At 39.7% G+C, this 23717-nt stretch overlaps 1 protein-coding gene across 8 annotated transcripts in view; it reads right to left on the bottom strand.

Annotated features, from left to right (window-relative positions):
* Positions 1 to 3917: 3917 nt before the first annotated feature.
* ABCD4 (ATP binding cassette subfamily D member 4) overlaps positions 3918 to 23717 on the bottom strand; it is a 36727-nt gene continuing 16927 nt past the window's right edge. For 7 of the 8 annotated variants that reach the window (XM_074235729.1, XM_074235732.1, XM_074235730.1 and 4 more), the window contains 13 exons: positions 22654 to 22704; positions 21305 to 21399; positions 20928 to 21049; positions 20384 to 20475; positions 17686 to 17775; positions 17080 to 17279; positions 16698 to 16789; positions 15147 to 15183; positions 14536 to 14585; positions 13817 to 13869; positions 13174 to 13250; positions 5493 to 5608; positions 3918 to 5275 (listed from right to left, as the gene is read on the bottom strand). In XM_074235729.1, coding sequence (XP_074091830.1) covers positions 5207 to 5275; positions 5493 to 5608; positions 13174 to 13250; positions 13817 to 13869; positions 14536 to 14585; positions 15147 to 15183; positions 16698 to 16789; positions 17080 to 17279; positions 17686 to 17775; positions 20384 to 20475; positions 20928 to 21049; positions 21305 to 21399; positions 22654 to 22704 — 1144 coding nt within the window. In that variant the 3' untranslated portion in view covers positions 3918 to 5206. Of the gene's footprint in view, positions 5276 to 5492; positions 5609 to 13173; positions 13251 to 13816; positions 13870 to 14535; positions 14586 to 15146; positions 15184 to 16697; positions 16790 to 17079; positions 17280 to 17685; positions 17776 to 20383; positions 20476 to 20927; positions 21050 to 21304; positions 21400 to 22653; positions 22705 to 23717 lie in introns of those variants that run through there. The other variant, XM_074235736.1, reaches the window with a different exon arrangement.

The raw sequence follows: 23717 nt of genomic DNA, 5'->3' as shown, positions 1-23717 counted from the left end.
TCCTGTTATAGTTTTACAATTCAATCTTGAAGGGACCTGTCTTGTAATCAGTGGTTTAGTCCATGTAATTCAGATACAAAAAAAGAAGCTGCAGATCAAGCTAGGATCTGACTGGGTAGAAGGGAACTTTGACCCATTTAGCTTTGCTTTTTTGATGGATTATTTCTTATCAGCCTTGGTATATCTTTATGTTGGTTAAAGACTGTTTCCTTGCCCTGACTGGAGACTTCAGGAGTTATTTATGGTGACAAGCAATTTTCTTGGCAAATGATCAGGTTTAGGAAAAAAAATGACAAGGTAGAGGTTTTTTTTTTTTTTTGCATTATCTATTTAGGTCTATATGTGTAATGAAAATTGATATTTGGGAAGGTGAGCTTTACCTGCTGATAGAAAGAATAGAGAAGCAAGTCCTTAGGTTAGATATAGTTTACTGAATGAGGGTGGAGATAAAGGGGAGGAGTTTAACATGGTTTGATATGATCCAACATTGATCCCTCACTGGGAATGGATCCTAAACAAATTCTTATCTGTTCTGCTGAGGGAATGAAATCAGCAAATGAACATTACCAGGAGGCAGATTTGGGTTAGGAACTTCCTAACCAAATGAACAATTTCCTAACAATCAGAGCAGTGTACAAACAGAATGGGTTACTTCACCATGCTGTGCCTTTCCCATTCTTGGAGGCATTCCATCAAGAAGCTGAATGACCACTATGGGAAGATGATGGGGTAGATTAGACTAGAGGACTTCTAAGGTCCTTCTCAGCTATGATTTTTCTCAACTATCATTAAGTCCCTACTAAAAGCCAAGCTCTGAGGACATAAATAAGAAAAAGAAAGACCCAGTCCCCACCTGCAAGAAGTTTGCCATCTAAGAGGGGAGGACAACCCCCAAAAGGAAATTGTAGAGGGGTGTGGACCACCAGGTTTCAGTTGAAACCAAGCAGACCTTCTAATGAAAAATGAAGAATTAGCTGGAAAATTCAGAGCTCTCTATAAATTGGAGGGAAGTTCACCTGCAGATGCTAAGGTGGTGTGGAAAATCCAAAGCTAGGTCAGTCTGCATGATGATGAGATTATCAGTTTTCTCCAGTTAGCAATGCTAAGAGTATATAACCCATCAAATCCCTTCAGTTTTCCTTAGACCAGTAGCACACCCATACAGGTTGATCTCTGTGGTTTCATGACCTGAGACTGTGGCTTCATGAGAACAAACTCATAGGCTGATGGATTTAGGAAAGTTCTTCTTATTGAGTCCAATCCTCTAATTTTTCAAAGAATCCCAGAGAATTTAAATGACTTAACCAAGACGTGCAAAGTCTCAGAAATGAGAGACAGATTATTATGCACAAAGGAAATCAAATAGGTCGTTTTGCTTGGACCATAAAATGAGGGAAGGGGGGGAATGTAAAAAAAGTTAGAAAGACAGGATGAAGTCATGTTGTGAAGGGTTTTATGTGATTGAGAAGTTTGTCTTTGATCAGGGCAATAAGGAGTCACTGGGTTCCTGAGTAGGGTGGTAGCATTATTAAATCTGTTCTTTAGGTATATGGCTTTGGCAGCCATGTGTAGAGGAGAGATACTCCAGGTAAGATTATGTCTAAAAATGGGCCATTCCACATCTGATAATTCTGGATACAAAATGATTTAAAATACAGAAAGGATGGCCTCTTATTGAAGTACTAAGGGAATTTTGGACCTTGAATGGCAATTTCCAAAGTGCTAAGTTCAAATTTATATCCAAATACTTAGAGAGATGTGTGTGTGTGTGTCACACACACACACACACACATACACACACACACAATATATATATATATATATATATATATTCAAAAATTTTAAGTTGGAATTTCTTTTATTTTGTATTTAAGATTAAAATTTTTTTAAATTTACCAAAAAATCATAGTTTTCTTTGGCTAAATAAGCAATTGACTACAATGATAAGTCTTGAGTGGGGCAATTTAGAATAAAATTGGAAAAAAAATAGTAGATGCTTACAGTGTATTAAATTGTTTCCAAAAGATTAAATTATATGGAAAAGAATCTGAGTGCTATTAGTGACTATTTTTTATTTAATGTCTTTTAAATTATGAATTCTTTTTATAATAAATATCTGACTATATAATATTTCTATTTATGACATTACATATTTGGATATCAAATTGAAAATATAATACTAAAATATATTTATATATTACAAAAGAGAATACTCTCTATATTAGAATATTCTCTATATATTTAATACATTTCTGATCACCTCTTAGGATTTTTAATTTGATTTGGGAAGTTTCTAAAGATTTCTAAGCAGAGAAGTGACATTTTATTTTTATGTCATGATGACAGAATGGATTGAAAATAGGCATCAGTTTAGTGAAAAGAGTTTTGGAAGGAGGATCAAGGAGAACTCTATCCAAGTGAAAGCTGTCAGAGAACTCTGGCCAGAGGTGAACAATATACACTTCAGCAGGTTGATATTAGATATTGAATAATAACAGTGTTTATCCTTCATTGTCAAAGAAGACCATGACATCAGGGAGGTGATACCATGACAAACAAGTGAACTGAATTTGAGTGGGGTTCTGTACTAAGTCACCAGTGCCACTTTCTCCTCCAGAGACATCTGGGTCCAGTGGCTAGATATCACTCAGGATGACTGGAGATGGCCCTGGATGTGCGGCAATCAGGGTTAAGTAATTTGCCCAGGGTAACACAGTTAGTAACAATCAAGTGTCTGAAGCTGGATTCAAATTCCTATCCTTGTGATTCCAAGGCCAATGCTCTATCCACTTCACTAGCTGCCTAGAGACTGAATAACTCCTCTTAGAAAAGAGCTGGTCAATTATAGGTGGTATATGAGGCATTCTGTTGATTTATTTGGCTTAATTGTACTGTTTCATTCTAAGGAAGTGTTCCTACAAGGGAGAGTCTTTGGAAAATGACAACAAAAGAGGCTATTCAGTTTTTTGTTTTTTTTTATGGTGGCCAAGAATTGAAAATTGAAGGAATACCCATCCACTGGGAAATGGCTAAACAAGTTGTGTATATGAATGTACAGAATACTGGGTTAAAAGAAATGATAAGTAGATTTCAGAAAAATCTGAAAAGACTCTCATAAACTGATGCAAAGTGAAATGAGCAGACCAGGAGAACGTACACAGTAACAGTAACATTGTGTGATGATCAACCACAATAAACTTAGCTCTTTTTAGTAGCCAATGATCCAAGACAATTCTAAGACTCATGATAGAAAATACTATCCTCACATCCAGAGAAAGAACTATGGAGTCTGAATGCAGAAGAAAGCATACTATTTTCTTTTTTGGGAGAAGAGTAGTGGTGGGGTTTTTTCCCTTTTGTTCTGATTCTTCTTTCACAACATGACTAATGTGGAATGATTGCACATTTATAATCTATATCAAATTGCCTGCCAATCTTGGGGAGGAGAGAGGAGGGAGATAATTTTGGAACTCAAAATCTTATAAAAAAATGAATGTTAGGGTGGCTCAGTGAATACAACACCGGTCCTGGAGTCAGGAGGACCTGAGTTCAAATCCAGCCTCAGATGCTTAATAATTACCTAGCTGTGTGACCTTGGGCAAGTCACTTAATCCCATTGCCTTGCCAAAAAAAAAAAGAAAACTATCTTTACATGTAATTGGAGAAAAAAAATACTATTTACAAAAAACAAAGAGGTTATTGAAATAATTCAGGCCATGTAATGGAAGCAAAGGAATTTGATCAATGCAAAGGACTGGTATCACAATAATGGATATAATTTTCTTGATTATACTTTTTTGTTATAACAGAAGGCTTTTATTTTGATGAGGGAGCAAGTAAGGGAAGAAAAGATTGTTAATAAAATATTTTAAAATATACAGAAAAGATCAGAAGGAAGTCCAGAGGAAGGACACAGACAAGGTACACTCATGTAAAATTTAATATATATTTAAAAAAGAAATATATGTATGTAATGGCAATTCACAGTTCCAAACATTCAACCTGTTGACATTTGTCAGGTCCATAATAAAATAAATCATACTAAGCAAAAGATTAAAATCTTATTGTCTAAATTACCTGTCTTGTGACCAAATACTGCATTAGTACTCTCTTTCTTTTGGTCTCAATTGATACCAGAGAAAATGGATGCTTAGAAGACAGGAGTCTTCCTTAGACCACATAAAAATGAGAGTGATTCCTAACCCAGTACCTAAGGGACTTTAGGACTGCAGTTCCCAAGAGATAAAAGAACACAAAAGGGCCAGTATTCTGTCCTACACAAAGTCCTATTCATTAAAGGCTGTCTATTAAAAATCTGAAGGAAACCAGCTAAGAAAATTCTTAGGCTTGGAATATGAGACTAAAACAATTATATGAGTAACTTAAAAAAACCCAAACAGGTGAAATTTTAAGTGGTTATAAGATTAAAGTAAAGAGTTTAAAGATTTAATATTTAAACCTTTAATTAAGTCACCATGTAGTTAGTTCCCATTTCTGAGCCATAGTGATCTTGGAAGTTTAGATAAGTGTTTCAGTGCTTAGAATTCAGGCCTGGAAACAAGAAGACCTGAGTTCAGATTCAGTCTCAGTTTTACTAGCTATGGGACTCTGGGCAAGTCCCTTAAAGCTCAATTTCCAGTTTCTTCAACTGTAAAATGAGGATAATAATAGCACCTATCCCACAGGATTGCTGAATCAAATAAGATAATATTTGTAAAACATTATGTATAGTATGCCTAGGTCCTATATCACTGCTTATTCCCTTCTCTCTTTACCCCCCTCCCCCCCAATCTAATCCAGCCCTTTCATTTTTTTTTTCAGCCCTTTCATTTTAGAGTTGAGAAATCTGAGGCCCATGTACAAAGTCGGATGGAGGCCTGGTTGGTGACAGAGCCAGGACTAGAAGAAAAGGTCCATTTTCTTGAGAACTCCTGTGATGAGAGTTTAAAAGGGGTTTCTTTAGAAACATGATCTTAGGAACCTGTATAGTTAAGTATTTCAAGTGTACAGGCTAAGGTTGGGGGACTCCCCCAAAAGGCACTGGAGGTAGGGGACTGTGCCAAAGTTAAGGTGATGGGCAGTAGACACATTCAATCCACAGGAAGTCTACTCCAGGATTTAGTCCTATCTTTCTCAATCAGTTCTCTAGGTCACTTCTGGATAGGGGCTTGGCTTCCTCCTGAAGTTGCCCAACTTCTTGGCTGCTTCATTCTTCTTTAGTGAAGGTCAGCTCCCAATTTCCTCCTCCACAAAGTTTCAAAACTGAAGAATGGAACTACAAGAAAAGAAAGATCCCCAGCATAGCAGAAAGACCCCCAGCATGGTAGAGAGACCAGATCTGGGGGCATCTGTGGTATGACATTGGGCTTCTGCCCTGATGACTGGTAGCACCATTATTCCCACTCCATGGCTTTCAGAGTCCTTGCTCTTTACGTTTCCCTCCCCACATTCAAGCCTTGGACACAGAAGCCTGATCAGAACAAGCCCCTCACCTTCTCTAGACTCTGTCGATGGCCCACGCTGATGAGTGTCATGCCCAGTTGCTGGCAGATTCGGTACAACTCACTCTCCACCTCTTCGGTCAGAGCGCTTGTGGCTTCATCCAACACTGAGGGAAATGGGAAAAAAAATCAAGACTTCAACACTACAATCCCCCTCTTCTAGCAAAGGCTAGTGGTGCAGTAGATAGAGGCCTGGTCCTGGTGTCAGGAAGACCTGAGTTCAAATCTGATCTCATTCACTTACAGGTTGCATGACCCTGGATAAGTCACATAGCCTCTGTTTGCCTTAGCTTCCTCCACTGCAAAATGGGGATAACAAGCAATGACCCCAGAGGGTTGTTGTAAAGATCAAATAAAACAACACTTGTAAAGTGTTCAGTCCATAGAAAGCTCTTAACAAATGGATTTTTCCTTCTAAAACTATCCATGCCAAAGGCAGGCAATATTATCTTTAACAACAATAATACAATTAGTAATGCTTTGTAGAAGCCACAAGTTGCAGGGTAATTCCCTCTTATTTGGTAGTGATTCACTTTTCTAACAGTAATAATAACTCATCCCTATAGGACATTACACAGGGTGTTTTCTTTTGCAACATAGCTTTACTAACATTCTCATTTAATCCTCCTAACGATTCCCATTTTGCAGATGATAAAACTGAAGCAGGTAGAAGCTTAGTAACTGCTCCAGGATGACACAGCTACTAAGTGTCTGAGGTAGAATTTTAACTTGAGGTCCAATGATCAATCCATCAATACTAATAGCTATCATTTCTATATTGCTTAAAAATTTACAAAATGATCTACAAATACTATCCCATTTTATCCTCACAATACCCTTAGGAGGTGGGGGTTGTTATTACTACCCCCATTTTACAGATGAAGAAACTAAGGCAAACAGGGGTAAGTGACTTCCCCTGGGTCACACTGCTAGTAAATATGTGAGGCCAGATTTGAACTCAGGTCTTCCTGACTCCATGGCCAGTGCCTTATCCTACCTTATCACCTAGCTGCTTCTCAGACAACCCTGCAAGAGGCCATAAGCTGCTTTATATAACAGGGAAACTTCTTTCCTTAACTGGTAGTAGCTCAGTTTTCTAACAGTACATTCAATAATTCATCCCTATAGGACTTTAGGGTGGTGTTTTCTTTAGCAACATGCTATTATGTAAATGTTTTACAGGACTTTATACGTATACTCAATATCATACTGTTTGCCTTCTCAAGAAAGGGGAAGGAGAAAGAAAGTTTTTAAAAATGAATGTCAAATTTTGTTAAATGGAATTGGGAAATATTAAATCAAATTTAAAATTTTTTGTAGAGATAATACATGAACTGAGGAAGAATGAACAGAGCCAGTAAAAAAAAATATGAAATAACTACAATAAAAATGGAAAGAACCAACCACCACAAGAGATTAAATGTTCTGAAGTATAAGCTTGGGGGTGGGGGGAGCCAAGATGGCCACAGGAGAAGAGTCTCTCTTAGGCGCTCTCTCAAAACTTATAAAATAAGGACTCTAACTAAATTTTTGAGAGACAGAACCCAGAGAGGGACCCAGTGAGGCAATTCTGGAACAAGGGCATGAAGCCAGCCCTCAGGGCACTCAGCGAACAGCTTGGCCACCGCAACTCAAATCCAGGAAAGGGAAGCAGGCTGAGCTGGTGAGCAGGAGCCCCCAGGCTTCAGTACTCAGCCTAGGTAGGGGAGTAGAGAGAGACTTCCCTTCTGAGGTCCATCCTCTGTACCTAGAACAGGACTCTGGGGCTCTGACCACATTCAGATCCTGATTACAGTCTAGGCCCCCCATAGAACAGCAGGGGGGGCCCCAACCTCAGCACTGTGGCAGAGGGGTATGCTTGTGGTCATTCACAGACCAGGAGGGAAGACAGAGCCTCACACATGGAGATCACTGCGGGGGGGGGGTCCCCCCAATAATACTCAAAAGCTCAAGAAGCACCTCAAGACCAGGCACAGGCTGGGGAAATGTGTAAACAGAAAAAAAAAAGAGGAACACCACTAAGAAATACGTTGTCTATGATCCCAAGAAGGATCAAAATACTCAGTCTGAAGATGAGGAAGTCCAAGCTCCTGCATCTAAAGACTGCAAAACAGAAACTGGGCTCAGGCTATAACAGAGCTCAAAAAAGATTTTGAAAATCAAGTGAGGTAGATAGAAGAAAAATTAGGAAAAGAAATGAGATAGATGCAGGAAAAACATGAAAAAGAAGTCAGCAGCTTAGTCAAGGAGATCCAAAAGAATGCTGAAGAAAATAACATGTTAAAAACCAGCTTAGGCCAAATGGATAAAACAGTTCAAAAAGTTATTGAGGACAATGATGCTTTAAAAAGCAGAATTGGTTAGATGTCAAAGGAGATAAGAAAGCTCTCTGAGGAAAACAAATCCTTCAGATGTAGAATGGAACTAAAGGAAGCTGCTGACTATGTGAAGTCAGGATGCAATACTTCAAAACCAAAAGAATGAAAAATTAGAAGAAAATGTGAAATATCTCATTGAAAAAAACAACTGATGTGGAAAACAGATTCAGGAAAGATAATTTAAAAATTATTGGGATACTTGAAAGTCATGATCAGGAAAAGAGCCTTGACATCATTTTTAAAGAATTCCTACAGGAAAATTGCCCAGATATCCTAGAAGCAGAGGGCAAAATAGAAATTGAGAGAATCCACTGATCTCCCCCCTGAAAGAGATCTCAAAAAAACAACCCCCAGGAATATTATAGCCAAGTTCCAGAACTTGCAAGTCAAAGAGAAAATATTACAAGCAGCCAGAAGGACACAATTCAAATATCATGGAGCTGCAGTCAGGATCACACAGGACTTAGCAGCAACTACATTAAAGGCTTGTAGGGCTTGGAATATAATATTCTGGAAGACAAAAGAGCTCGGAATGCAACCGAGAATCAACTACCTAGTAAAACTGAACGTCCTCTTCCAGGGAAAATGATGGATTTTCAGGGGAATTTCAAATGTTCCTGTTAAAATGGCCAGAACTGAACAGAAAGCTTGATCTTCAAATACAGGACTCAGGTGAAGCATTGAGAGTAAGAGAAGAAGGGTAAAATATGAAGGACTTAATGATAATGAACTGCATGTATTCCTGCACAGAAAAATGACACTGATAATACTCATAAGAAACTTCTCATTTAATAGAGCAGATAGAAGGAGCTTTTATAGATGAAGCACAAGAGAAAGCTGAATTTGAAGATATAATATATTGTAAAAATGGAGTCAATGGCTAAAAGGGAAATGTAATGGGGAGTAAGAAAAAGGAGAGGTGGAATAGGCTAAGATATTTCATATAATAATATTTTTTTTATTACAATGAGCTATTGCAATGATATGGAAGGGAGAAAGCGAGGGGGAATGAGGGAACCTTCACTCTCATCAGAGGTGGCTAGGAGAGGAAACAGCATATATATATATATATATATACTCAATGGGGTATAGACGTCTAGAGTAAGAAGGAGAGAAGGGCGACAGGAGGAAGGGGTGATGTGAGTGATAGAGGAGAGGATGGACCATGGAGGAGAATGGTCAGATATAACACATTTTCTTTTTTACTTTTTGCAAGGGCTGGAATTGGATGGCCTGTCTGGATCACAGGGCTGGGTGGTTACTGGGCCTTAGGGGTGGTATATGGGTTCAGGGCCTCTTGGCCCCAGGGTCGGTGATCAGTCTGCTGCACCACTCAGCTACCCTACAGCACATTTAAGAAGAGGAACAGAGTGAAAGGAAAGAGAAAATAGTGTATGTTAGTGCTGAAGTACGAATGGAGGGAGTTCCGATCAGCAATGGCAACAGTGGAAAAATATGGAAGTAGCTTTTGTGATGGACTTTTCTTAAAGAATGTGATCCACCTGTGAGAAAGCTAGTGGTGTTAGAACACAGACTAAAACACATTATTATTATTATTATTATTATTATTATTATTATTATTATTATTATTATTTGGGGGGTGCGGGGTGGATGGGGTTGAGTGGCTTGCCCAGGCCATACAGCTGGGTTATTGTTGAGTGTCTGAGACCGGATTTGGACCCAGGTGCTCCTGACTCCAGGGCCAGTGGTCTATCCACTGTGCTACCTGGCTCCCATTATTATTATAATTATTTTGTTGTTGTTTTTGCAGGGTAATGGGGTTGGGGTGGCTTGCCCAGGGTCGCACAGCTGGGTGATTGTTGGGTGTCTGGGGCTGGATTTGAGTTCAGGTGCTCCTGACTCTGGGGCTAGTGCTCTGTCCACTGTGCCACCTAGCTACCCCTATTACTATTGGTTTTTTTATTTTAATTTTAATTTTTTCCTCTTTACTTTATTGCTCATGAGGATCTATATTTTTGGGGGGAGAGGGTATTATGTTTACTCTTAAACAAGAATAGTTTAGTAATATATAACAAAACTCCATCATTTGCACAAAAATAAAATAAATATAAAAAGCATAAGCTCAGTCTCAAAGGAAAAAGATTAAGATTCCTCCCGTGGTTCTTCTGTAGAAATGGAAGATTGAGGAGGTTCCACATTGCATCATAATACTAGATTTATTTTTGGATTATTTTTGTCAAACTTTTTTTCCTTCATTTTTTTTGGTTTTAATGGATTACTTTCCAGGAGAAGGGAGAAGAGGAATACAAGGGGAAATCTAGATGATATAAAAACAAAAGTTAGCAATAAATGTATTTTTAAAGATATATATGGGGCAGCTAGATGGTGCAGTGGATAGAGCACTGGCCCTGGAGTCCAGAGTACCTGAGTTCAAATCCAGCCTCAGTCACTTAATAATTACCTAGCTGTGCGGCCTTGGGCAAGCCACTTAACCCCATTGCCTTGTAAAAAAAATAAATATATATAATACTTAGAAGTTTATAAAACACCCTCCTCAAGAATTCAGAAAAGAAAGGCTTTTATGAAGCCTGAAATAATAGTAGTAACAGTAGCATTTATATACTGCTATGAGGTTTTCAAAATGCTGTCTTTATATATGCTCTCTCATCTGGTCCTCTTTGAGGTAGATCCTATTGCTATTCTCATTTTATTTATTGGGAAACTGAGGCTGAAACTTGCCCAGGGTACACAAAGCTAGTTAGTGTCTGAGACAGAATTTGAACCTGGACAAAAAAAAATAAAAAATGGTGACAAAACATCAATGGAAAGAATAAAAAAAAATGCAGCTCTTTACAAGCTTAACTCTGTAAAAAAAAAAAGATAAATGCCCTTCACTCCCTTCTTTGCCAAGGTAGGGGATTATGAGTGTGCAAACACCTTATAGAATATGAGATCAACTGAAGGGTAAGATTTTTTGAACTGGTCTTTTTCTTCTCTTTCTTATTATTAACAGTACAAGAGATAGCTCGCAGAACAGCTAGGTGGTACAGTGAATAGAGTACTGGCCCTGGAGTCAGGAAGTCCTGAGTTCAAATCCAGACTCAGATCTTAATAATTGCCTAGCTATAGAGCGGCTAGGTGGCACAGTAGGCAGAGCACTGGCCCTGGAGTCAGGAGTACCTGAGTTCAAATTCAACCTCAGACACTTACTAATTAAAAAAAAATAAATACAATCACCTAGCTACATGACCTTGGGCAAGTCACTTAACCCCACTGCCTTGCATAAACCTTTAAAAAAAAACCACCCCCCCAAAAAATTCAAGAGATAGCTTGCTGGGTAGGAAAGGAGAAGAGTGATATGTTCACACATTTTTAATATCTTATATACTTTATAAATAACATTAAATTATATATTAATATGTTTACAATTAAATATAATAAACTAAAAATAAATATCTAATATATAATGTAGAATATATATTTATGTGGCTAGATAAGTTTATATTTACATGTAATATATAAGCATATTTAATGTTATAAAATATCTATATATTTATCTAAATATCTATATAGAATCAAAATCTATAAATATCTATATAATAAACATTTCTTTATAACATATATTATTAGCAATATAGTATTAATACACATAATGTATATGCATTAATATATATAAAATACTCACAAAGAATATACAGATATATTTCATATATTTAATATAATTTAAGAAAGCAAGATAGCAGTATGTTAAAAAAAATAAACAAATGTTATTTTCCTTAAAACCTTATTTACCCCAACCCTATGTGATAAATAATACAAGAATGACCCTTATAGGAAGAGATGGCAGAATTATCTGTACCATGTTATAATGAAGAACATGGCTCCTCTCTGGATTTCTCCAGGATTTCTCAGTTTCCTTATCATTTCTTGATGCCATCTGACTTTAAGTACCTAGAGTCAAGTCTTGTTTCTGGGAGAATGGAGGATAATAATTACGGGACTAAAAAGATTTAGAATAAGGAAGGTTTGGGGCAGCTAGGTAGTACAGTGGAGGGGCAGCTAGGTGGCACAGTGGATAGAGCACTGGCCCTGGAGTCAGGAGTACCTGAGTTCAAATCTGGCCTCAGACACTTAATAATTACCTAGCTATGTGGCTTTGGACAAGCCACTTAACCCTATAGCCTTGCAAAAACCTAAAAATAAATAAATAAACAAACAAACAAATAAATAAATAAATAATTATAAAATAGAATAAGGAAGGTTGACAGGCCAGCTACACTAGAGTGACAGTGGTTCAGTCTCTCTCAACTACAAGACCTACCCACTCATAGTATCACCTATCCCAGGATGGAGGGCCTTGCTAAAGAGTAAAGATGAATATGCAGCTTTAGAATTGATAAATAAACAATAGTTAATGAATAATATATTACAGTAAGGAATTAAATAATATAAATATATGGTTATATATTATGTTCTACAATATAAACATTAAATAAATGAAATAAAATTACAAATACAATAATAAATAACTTTAAAATAAAAAAACCTGCAAACAAAAAAATATGTTGGATATTTGTATTTGATGACAGAAAGACGCAGAAATGTTTAGAGAGGCTGAGGCCAGTGACAAAAGACTGGGAGTCATGGCTGTTTCTAGATCTCCTTTATCCAGTTACAAGACTATTTATACTCTGAAGGACTCATAAGAGTCCTCAAGGTCTAAGCACTGGAACACCACAATTCAATAATAGGTACTATCCCATAGAAGTTATGCTTGCAAAAGGATTCTGATTATGCCAGTGCCTGGCACTTGGACCTTGGATGAACCCTTTTATCTCTCTTTTCACAGCCTCCTCATCCATAAAATGTGAGGATTTGACCACGAGATTTTTCCAAGGTTGCTCTTCCAGTTTTAAAATTCTATAATGCCAAAATTCCCCATTTGTCATATCCTTTGTATTGTCCTGCTAGGACTGCTCAGATGCCATCCTTGAATATAGCAGCCTGGAATGAAAACTTTTGCCTACTTTTAAAGGTTGGAAATCCCCCCCCCCCCCGGTTCCAGTTATCACAAACAGTACAAAGATGACAAGATTGAATTTAAAAAATGTTCTGAGCTCCTTTAAGAAAACTAAATAGAATCATGTGGGTCAAAATCTACAACAAAGGACTTTGGATGTTACTTCTCATCCTCTGCAGGTGAGAGAAATGAAGAGAAATGCTACTTCCTACCACAGGAAACGTATCACACACACACACACACACACACACACACACACACACACACACACACAGAGGCAATCTGACCACACCTACTCTGGGTTATTTCTTACCTGCATATTTAGGCTGCAAATAGAAGAGCCGGGCAAAAGAGAGCCTCTGCATCTCCCCTGGAGACAAAACATCATACCTAGGGAGCAAAAAGATGGCAGATGGGGCCAAAGGGGAAAAACCAAACACTTTCTTCTCTTCATTATAGGCATCCAAGTCAGAGACTGCCCCAGTGGTTGCACTTTTGGAAAAGGGGCTATTTCACCACCTTGAATGAAACCTGGGGGCTAAGTAGACCTAGCAATTCTGGGCACATCTGTCCTAATGTAAAAACTAATTCCACAAAAGCCTTAAATGAGATGAGATGGGGACATACCTGGGTATTTACTTTCATGAGAAGGATGTTGTAAACGATCAATCAGCCAGATAATGAAAGAGAAGGATCTCATGATATTAAGGTGATGTGTGACTATAATATATTTACAATTTTATTGCAAAATTACTTTGCTTGGGGAATATCATGCTGTGGAAGCCAACATAGGACTTAATAGCCTGAAGGTAATTGCCCATTTTAATTTGGCAGACTCCAGGAACATTTTACCAGCTTAAAGATCCTGGGCTCTAAATGTTCTGTGATTAGGAAACTCCTCAGAGCTGGCATCATGTTTGTAAAGGAAGTAGATTTTTTTTTCAGTCAATCCTTACCAGTTCCAATCTACTTTTTGATCCAGTCCTCCTGTCCTTGCCACCAGACTCAACTGAAACACCCACAATTGAGAAAACATCAATAAACAGTGCTTAGCACTGGCAACACAATGAATGCTTAATAAATTCCTGATGACTAACTAAATGAGTCTGTCATTAATCTATCCTATTGGCAATCTTGACTCTAATTTCCCCTTCAGAACTAGAATCTCAGTTCCCTGGATCCTTGCCTTTCACAGCAGACACACAGAACACTATCAGTTACGTTTCAAGGCAGAAGGGTCAGACCGTAGAGCACTAGAACCCAAAAGCAATAATCTGCAAAACAGACACTATTCAATGGGAGGTATTTAGGTGGTAGTGGACAGATCTGGAAACCGAGATAAACAGGGTTCAGTGACTTGCCCAGGGTCACACTGCTAGACTTCAGGAAAACCTGAGTTTAAGTCTGGTCTCAGACATCTGCTAGCTGTGTGACCCCTAGGTAAGTCACTTAACTTTCCCTCCACGTTTCCTCATCTACAAAATGAAGATAATAATAACTCCTACTTTAACAGAGTTGTAAGGATCAAATGAGATAATATACATAAAGCACCTTGCAAACTTTAAAAACCTATATAAATGCTAGCTATTATCACCACTATTATTGCTTTGAGCCTTCTCAGGGAAAACAAAATGACCTGGAACTGATTTTTATAGGAATTCTTAGAAGGACTCACCAGGCCAGCTAGTTCCAAGAATCTCATGATCCTCTCATCATCCGCAGAACCTAGAAAAGAGATTTCCCCCAAAATTATTGGCAACCAGGAGACAGAGTAGTGCAGCTAGGTGGCACAGTGGGTAGAATGCTAGGTGGCACAGTGGGGAGGGTGCTAGGCAGATCCAGTAAGCAGGACTTGAAGAAGGAAAGATCTACTTGGGACTCAAGACTGAAGATTCTCAATAAGGTTGAAATCCTGCACTGAACTTAATGTGTATACTATGTAAGCACTTTGCAAACCTTAAAGCAGGATGTAAATAAATGCAAGCTATTATTAATTATCATCATTATCATCAGGTGGTAAGAGAGTCAGGAGAAGGATAACTGTTCCATGCCCATTGAACAGGAACCTCTGTCCTGGAAGGGAAGGTCAGAAGCAGGGGAGGCCAAGAACTTTATAACACCACACAGGGAAAAGCAGGAAGGAATCCCACTTTAACTGGAAATCCTGACTGGTGACTCCATTGCAAAAGTCAAACATGGGATGCCATGAGGAGATGGGATGGAGAAGAAGAGAAGATAGGAAGAGAGAGAGAAGAGATTAGATGGGATGTTTCACTTTCAGCTTACCTGACTCTGGGTAGACCTCCTTCAAAGGATAAATTACCTGAAAAAAGCAAAATCATGTTTTTATACATACATAAGAGGAGAGTCTTGGTTCCCAGGAGAGGTGGCCCGAATCTCAGAGTTGGAAATCATCTCATCTAGTCCAATCTAACCTGGGTCATTTTTCATGTGTCCAAATCTCCCTGACCCCATTTGAGGTTTACTTGGCAAAGGCATGAGTAGTTTGCAATTTCCTTTATCAGCTCATTTTACAGATGAGGAAACTGAGGCAAACAGGATTAAAGGACTTGCCCAGGATCACAGTGTTAGTGTCTGAGGCTTGGTTTGAACTCAAATAGTTAAGACCTTCAGACCTTGCATTCTATCTACTGCACCACCTAGTTGCCCATGTATAGGAATTTCTATCACAATAATGTGAATTGGTGGTGGTGGGGGAAAACCCACTGAATTTGAAGTCAGAATACTTCTGTGACATTAGGCAAGTAATTTAATCATTCTAGGCCACAGTTTCTTCATCTGTAAAATGAGTCAATTGGATCAGACAACCTCTAAACTGATGACAAGATCACAATCAGTTTTTGATTTAAAGACTTAGAGGCTGAAGGGGACCCACTATTTCCAAGGCAGGTCATTCTACTCTTTTTATTTTAGGTTTTTTCAAGGCAAATGGGGTTAAGTGGCTTGCCCAAGGCCACACAGCTAGGTATATTAAGTGTCTGAAACTGGATTTGAACCCAGGTACTCCTGGCTCCAGGGCCGGTGCTTTATCCACTGCGCCACCTAGCGGCCCCCATTCTACTCTTAAAAAGCAGTTTGCAAATGTTTTCTTACAGCAAGCCTTACCAGTTCATCATATGAACAGTTTAAAAAGTGGGATGGGTCAGATATGCTAGGGCAGGAGCAAATCAACACAAGGGCAAGGTCACAGAAGAACAGTGTATGTCTTATGGGTAGTTCGTGGTCTTGAAGGTAGAAAGAGACAGTACCTGGCTACCTGTAACTTCTTAATTTCTCTTAATCTGTATTCTCATTTGTAAAAAAGGTAAATAATATCTGAAGCACATGCCACACAGTGCAATTATGAGGCATAAATGAGATAATGTAGATTATCTATAAATGAGATAATGTAGATTATGCACTTTTCAATCTTTGAAACATTATATATGTGTCAACTATTTATCTTCATCAGTTTTATTATCATCGTCATAATCATTATTGTTATCATCATCATTATTATCAACATCATCATTATTAATATTTTTCCTTAGCTCCAGTACAGAAGGGACAAACTGAAGGGCAAGTACTATGCATGATATTTTATATTCCGTTCAGCATCCAACATAGTGATATTCATTTAGTAGATCTAATAAATGAAAATTGAATGAAATTTCCCAAGAAGCAAGGACTCCTTAAGCTCAGGGGACCTGAAAGATAAAGCCCAGGGAATATTCCCCAATTTGCTGATGCCTCAATCTCACCTCTGACATGGTCACGAACTTCCCCAAAGGAGGTATGAGAAGGGTTAGGGAGTAGAAGAGTGACAGCAGGACTGACCTGCTCACGCAAGGTTCCATCTGTGAAGAAAGGTCTCTGAGGTAGAAAGAGCACTCCATGAGGACCAAAATATGTCAGCATCTGCACAGTACCTGCAAGGGCCCAAAAGAGACACCCCTTTCAGACCCAAAGGAAAGACTGGGCATCTGCCTTAATTTGTGCATTGATTTAGCAGAAGGAGGAATAATAAGAGTATCTGAAGTCCTTGCTCTAAGTGAGACAAAAATCACCTGCTATTCTGCCTTGCCCCATCTCTTCCTTCTAGTCTCCTTAATTTGAAAGGTCTGGGGATCCTGGTTTCAGAACTACTTGATGGATTACCTAGGGCCTTCCCACCTTCAACTCAAGAGATTTTGAATTACAAAAAAGACCCAATCCTCACCACGCATGTTCTCCCACAAGCCAGCCAGGACCCTGAGCAGGGAGGTCTTGCCAGTGCCTGTGTTCCCTTTGATCAGCAGGCTCTGCCCCTCAGAAACTTTCAGGCTCAGATCCTTGATCAAAGGCTTGTCAGAGAAGGGGACTGAAATGGAGACCCGGTCCAGGAGAAAGGCTGTGTCTGTTCCCTTTGATCCGGAGGTCCTAGAGTCAAATATAGGTAGAAGGGAGAAACCCTGTGATGAGGCAACTGCAGGTTTGTGAGCACTGGCCCTTGTTTAACTGACGTTTGTTTTGAAGATAGTCATTCTTTTCGGGCCTTTCAAACCTCAAGACTGGCAGAGTATTGTTAAGCTCTATCAGAAACCAATGTGGAATACCTCAAGAGTTCTCTGGGGAGTAGTAGAGGAACCTTGGCTGGAAAAAGTGAATCTTTGAGGTGAGAAGTCAATCCTTCCTGAGGACTAGAACTTCTGCAAGTGCATATCTGAGATGCAGTTGAATCTGCAAGCTAGATGTCAATCAAATCTAAAGTGTGATATACACCATTTGTAAAGGTTTGTGGGTAATCCCCATGAATATAAGACAAGAGCTCATGGCCATTACTCACTCATCAAAATCCCATTCATCCAGGTCTTCTGCATCATAATCCTGAGGATTTAGAGACATATCCAACAGGGTCTCTTGCAATTCCCCAATTCTAAAAAAGAGAAAAAATCCTGGGGTTCTTTCTGCCCAGAAAGGTCATGAGTGAGCTGTGATACCCCTTTTCTCTTGTGTCATAGACATTCTCTTCTTCCTCTAATCTATTACATTAAGTGATTTTATCTACTCCCCTGGATATAATTATCAATTCTAGAAAGTTGATTCTCAGATTTATTTATTCAGTCCTCATCTCAACTTGCATCTCCAACAGCCTATCAGACATCTCATACTGGATGTTTCATAGATATTTCAAACTCAACAGGCTCAAAATTGAACTCATTATCTTTTCCCTAAAATCTTTCCCCCGTCCTATTACTTCCTATTACTATAGGAAGTCACCCAGACATACCAAGGAAGCACATGGGTGCCATCCTTGATTCCTCGAGTCTCTTGCCCCCATATCTAATCTGTTGCTAAAGCTTGGTGACTCCCATTTCTTGTATATGTCCCCTTCTCTCCTCAGATCCTGCCACTACTGATTCTCCCAGCACCTCACCCAGACTACCAGGAGAGCTGCAGTTTGTCTTCCTGCCACAATCTCTCTCCATGCCAGGGCATCCTCCAACAGCTACCACATTGAGCTTTCTAAAGTGCAGGTTTGACCAGGCTCCTATCCTATTCATAAAGACCTCCTTTTGGCCGTTAAAGCACAGGTCCCAGTCCCTTCCTCCCTTTCCCGGTGTCTTAGACCTTACTCTTCTGCACATGCTCTGCAGTCTGGTGATGCTGCCTGCTGTGATGCTGCTCACATAATACACTCATCTCCCAGCTCAAGGCACTTTCATTCTCTCACCCCCATGCCTGGGGAATTCTCTCCCAACTCATTTCTATTTCCTGGCTTCCCTCAAGTCTTTGGGTAAGAAGACTTTCCGGTATCTCCAATTTATTGCGCACATGGTTTGTGTGTACAGTTGTTTGCATGGTGCTCCCCCATTACAGTGTGAGCTGCTTGAGAGTGGGGTCTGTTTTTTGCCTTTCTTTGTATCTCATAGTGTGTAGAACATAGGTGCTTAATAAATGAACTGTCTACCTTTTATGTGCCAGAGACGGGGCATACAAGGACAAAAGTACTTTCAGCTGTCCTGATGGAGCTTATATTCTATCAGTGAAGACATGACATGGAACTCAAACACATAAACTTATATAAAATATATACCCATACATATATACACACTGCCAGGTGGCATAGTGGATAGAGCATAGGTCTTGGAGGAGGATGGAAGTTTGAATTCGGCCTCAGACACTTGCCACTTACTAGTGGTGTGACTTTGGATAAGTTACTTGACCCTGATTGCTTCACATCCAGGGCCATCTCCAGTCATCCTGATTCATATTTGGCCAATGGACCCAGATGTCTCTGGAGGAGAAAGAGACTGGTGACTTAGCACAGCCCCTCCTCAATCAAATCTAATTCATGTGCTTTTCATGGCATCGTCTCCCTGAGGTCATGGTCTTCTTTGAGAATGAAGGACAGGGGTGGCTAGGTGGCACAGTGGATAGAACACCGGCCCTAGAATCAGGAGTACCTGAGTTCAAATCCAGCCTCAGACACTCAATAAACTAGCTGTGTGACCTTGGGCAAGCCACTTAACCCCATTGCCTTACAAAAAAACCTAAAAAAAAAAAGAGAGAGAATGAAGGACAGTGGGGACGGCTAGGTGGCGCTGTGCATAGAGCACTAGTCCTGGAGTCAGGAGGAACAGAGTTCAAATTTGACCTCAGATACTTAATAATTTACTAGCTGTATGACCTTGGGCAAGTCACTTAACCCAGTACCTTGCAAAAAACAAATAAAAAAAGAAAATGAAAGACAAACATTATGAATGTATGTATGTATGTATGTATGTATGTGTTTAGTTAAGTGACCCTGGGTAAGTTTGCCTCAGTTTCTTCATCAGTAAAATAAGCTGGAGAAGGGAATGGAAAACCACTCTAGTATCTCTAACAAGAAAATCCTTAATGGAGTCATCAAGAGCTAGACATGACTGAAAAATGAATAACAAGAATGACTGGTCAGATCCTTTTCTTTTGGAAAGCCATTTTGGTATCTATATGGAGAATGGATTGGAGAAAAGGACAGACTTGAGGCCAGAAGACCAATTGAGGAAGAGCTCAAATAGAATAGTGATTGTATGAATGGAGAGAAGATGGATCTGATAATTGCTGTGGAAGGAAAAACCAAAATGATTTAAAACATAATTGGATATGTGGGATAAGTGAGGATGAGGAGTACATGTGTGTGTGAGGATAAAAGAAGTTATGAACCAAGGAAGATTGGACAGTGTGTCGATAGAAACTGAAGTTTTGTGGAAAAGAGAAAGGGCTCTATTTTGAATATGCTGACTTTCCAAAGCCTATGGAAAAAACCTTTAAAATGCTCCATAGGATATTTAGCATGGTTAAACATGTAGAGCCTATATTAGATTGTTTTCTGTCAGGGGGGAGGAGGGAAGGGAGGGGGAAAAAAAGTGAAACTCAAAATTTGCAAAAAAAATGATTGTCAAACAAGCCTTCCAGCTCCTTCTGGACACACATTAGCCTGGCTTGTAGCTCTCTGGTTTCTTTCTGGACACTAGTCAAGGGGAAGCTGGGCTATGCCTTACCTGTGTGTATAGCCAGCTACATCAGAGAAAGTTGTTGAGAGGTCAATGAGTTGACTGAAGCAACTGATGAGATAAATGGACACAAAGGCATTCTGGGGAGGACAGAGAAAAATCTGATCAGTTCCAGGAAAAAGTTCAGTGCTTAACACAAGTAGCAAACAATAGGTGCTTAATGAATGCTTGTTAACTGACCAAGTGCTGAATCAGCAGGGTGGCCCTGCGACTAGGGCGCTTGTCCTTTGAAGGCCTTGGTGAAGTGCAGACTATCTTGGCAGTTTGTCGGTGTGAGCCTACAACTAGCTCCACTGTTTCTGTTTACATAGAGCTTCTAATCCTCTTTTAACTCCCTTCCATACATAATTTCCTGGGCTTGGGGTTCTATTCTTTCTTTCTGGGCATCAGACAGACCACTCTCAAAAGATCTCATAATAATATAAAGCCAAACCAGGGGAAAAAAAAAAAGAAAAGAGAAATTCTGGATGGGAACAAGTCACTCTATCCCCCCTACAAAGGAGGAGGCCCTGGTGGGTCTTTCATAGCTCACCTTGCTAACGAGAGCACTGAGCTCTGCCGGGGTCAAGTCCCCATAGATGCCACTGAAGATGGGGATCGCAATGATCACATAACTCAGAATGCTGCCCAAGTAGTCAAATGTGTTGATGCCAACTGCATGGAATAGACAGGGTTAATCTCTGTATTTGGTGAGAAGAGTTCCATTGCCCTCCGGGGACAGAGAGACAGAAGCTGATTCCTAACTCTCCCAAGCCCAGGCGAGAAGCCAGCAACCCACCAGGTAAAGGACCATCACCTTCCATCATTTCAAGAAAATTGGGAAAGGGATAGCATGCCCCAACACTGTATCTCCCCCCTGATTATACCTCGGAGATCTGGTAGCCCACAAAGCAGGACCCTTTAACCTACTATAGAGCCAAAGCTCCTTGGCCATCAGTTCCTTCTGGGTCTGCAGGAGTTTCTGTAGCCTGTAATTGGTCCTCACGTGTTCCACGTGTCCAGCTCTGAAGAAGAAAGGCAAAGATGCATTATGGGCCCCAGATTACCAGAGGCTCCAGGAGTCTCTTCCAAGTGGGTGTCTCCCTGCTTTCCCCCTAACCTGCAGGCCTGAGCTCGCCAGAAGGACCTCAGCACCTGGAGCTTCATTGCTTAGCACAAAACTTAAGGTTTATTGGCTGACTGGCCCTTCTCCCATGGAGCTTTCCTGTTAGACTGTGAAAACAAAAGGCCACACCAAAGTTGATCAGAGGAAAATAACAGGAAGCTTCTCTCCTCCGGTAGCTGGGGGATGCAGGAGGGCCTGGAAGAACCAAATGACCTTTCCCAAGAGCTTGGAAACTATTTCTCCACCAACCCCCAGCAGGGGTAGGAAGTTCTGGACTAATGCCAATTCTATCACAAAGGGAAGATTTCTAAGTTTCATCATCAATATTTATTCTCTTTATCTTTTAGGTGGAAAAACAGGAGCAACAGGATAATGCTTTAAGGGCAACAACAACAAAATGGTGGACTTAGGGTCAAAGTCCCCAGAATGCTCGATCCACCCCTAAACTGCACTGGACCACCTCTAAGGTTGCCATCAAAAACACTTCACCAAAGTAGAGATCTCCCCACCAGTAGCTAGAGTTAAATACTCTGAACCACAATAGTTCAATCCTGGGTGCAGACGTGCACAGCCCGAAGTGATCTGGAATATAGTTTTGCATGGTTGGAAAGAGCTCTGGATTTGGAATCAGAGAACTTGGGTTCAAATCTGCCCTACTACTTACTTAACTCCTCAAGCTCCCATATCCCTTTCTATAAATGAGAGGGTTAAACCAGATGATCTCTAAAGGTCTCTTCCAGCTCTAAATATATAATCTAATTTAAAAAAAAATTTTAGAAATAACAATTTTAAAGGAGCAGGAAACTCTAAGTATAGTAAGGTGGAAAGTTATTTACCTAAAGGTAGTTTCTAAACATTTCCTCAGAGTAATATCCAAAAGTGCTTTAGGAATGTGAATTTTTTGCAGAGGTAACTAGCTGCTCTCAATACAGGCCACCAGGTGGCTCTCACCATCTAAGAATGATGCTTCCAAAGTATTATTGACAAAAGTAACATCAGACAACTGAAACAGGACAGTCACCCTCATTCAGTCAATATGGAAAAAAGCCTCAAACAGCACAGGTCTTTGTGGGCTACCAGGCAGAGAAGAGTAGAATGGAGGCAGCTCAGGAGATCAGGCATGAATCAAACACAAATCTATCCGGTGTCTTACCTATAGAAGGCTGCTGGCTCAGCATTCACCCGAAGCTGCATGTGCTTAAACCTAGATGAAGGAAAGGAAACAAAGGTCGGTGAACAAGGCTCATGATAACACGTGGTCATTATTCTTGACTTCACTGTTTCCTCCTCTTTCTGAGACACAGAGGAAGAAAGTCCCAAGTGAACCTTAGAGTGTAACTCTAATGTTTTATTCTGTCAACCCTGGGAAGTAAATTATAAAGCATTGTTATATGTTCCTCATTTTAAAAAATGCAAATGAAGGAACATGGATTAAAGTTCTACTCTGGTGCTGAAAATCATGGCATAGGGGTGGCCCAGGTTTCTTAAAGGCTACACTGAAGGAAGACTTATATTTAGTGATGCAAAAGGAAATGAGAACTAAGAAAATAATATATAGAATGGCAATACATAACTGGGAAGAAGGAAGAAGAGGGCAGTTAGGTGGCGCAGTGGACAGAGCACTGGCCTTAGAGTCAGGAGTACCTGGGTTCAAATCTGACCTCAGACACTTAATAATTACCTAGCTGTGTGGCCTTGGACAAGCCACTTAACCCCACTGCCTTGAAAAATCTTTAAAAAAAAAAAGAAGAAGAATAGAGGAAAGAGAAAGAAGGGGAAAAGGAGAAGAAAGAGAAGTAAAAGGAGGAAGAGGAGAACAAGGAGGAGAAAGAAGAGGAGGAGGAGAAAGAAAAGGAGAGGAAAAGGTAAAAGAGGAAGAGAAAAGAGAAGGAAAACAAGAAGGAAAAGGAGAAAAAAGATGGGAAGGAGAAGGAAAAAGGGGACAACAACTAAGCAAAACTAAATGCTGAACTATATAAAATTTTAAAAACCATGCATAGCCCTGCTCCCCAAATATGAGAAGACACCTACTTTGCAGGGGTATGATTATGGGTAAGAATAACAGCTAATATTTACACAGCACAGGTTTGCAAAGCACTTTTACAAATATTATCTCATTCTATACCAAAACAACCCAGAAAAATAGGGGCTATTAATATTCTTATTTTACTGAGGAGGAAACATCAAAGAGATATTAAGTGATGTGCCCAGGGTCCC

The sequence above is a fragment of the Macrotis lagotis genome, chromosome 4 (genome assembly GCF_037893015.1).
Source record: "Macrotis lagotis isolate mMagLag1 chromosome 4, bilby.v1.9.chrom.fasta, whole genome shotgun sequence".
NCBI classification, from domain to species: Eukaryota; Metazoa; Chordata; class Mammalia; order Peramelemorphia; family Peramelidae; genus Macrotis; species Macrotis lagotis.
The sequence above is the reverse complement of the archived record's forward strand: the minus strand, read 5'-3'. Positions and strand labels throughout refer to the sequence as shown.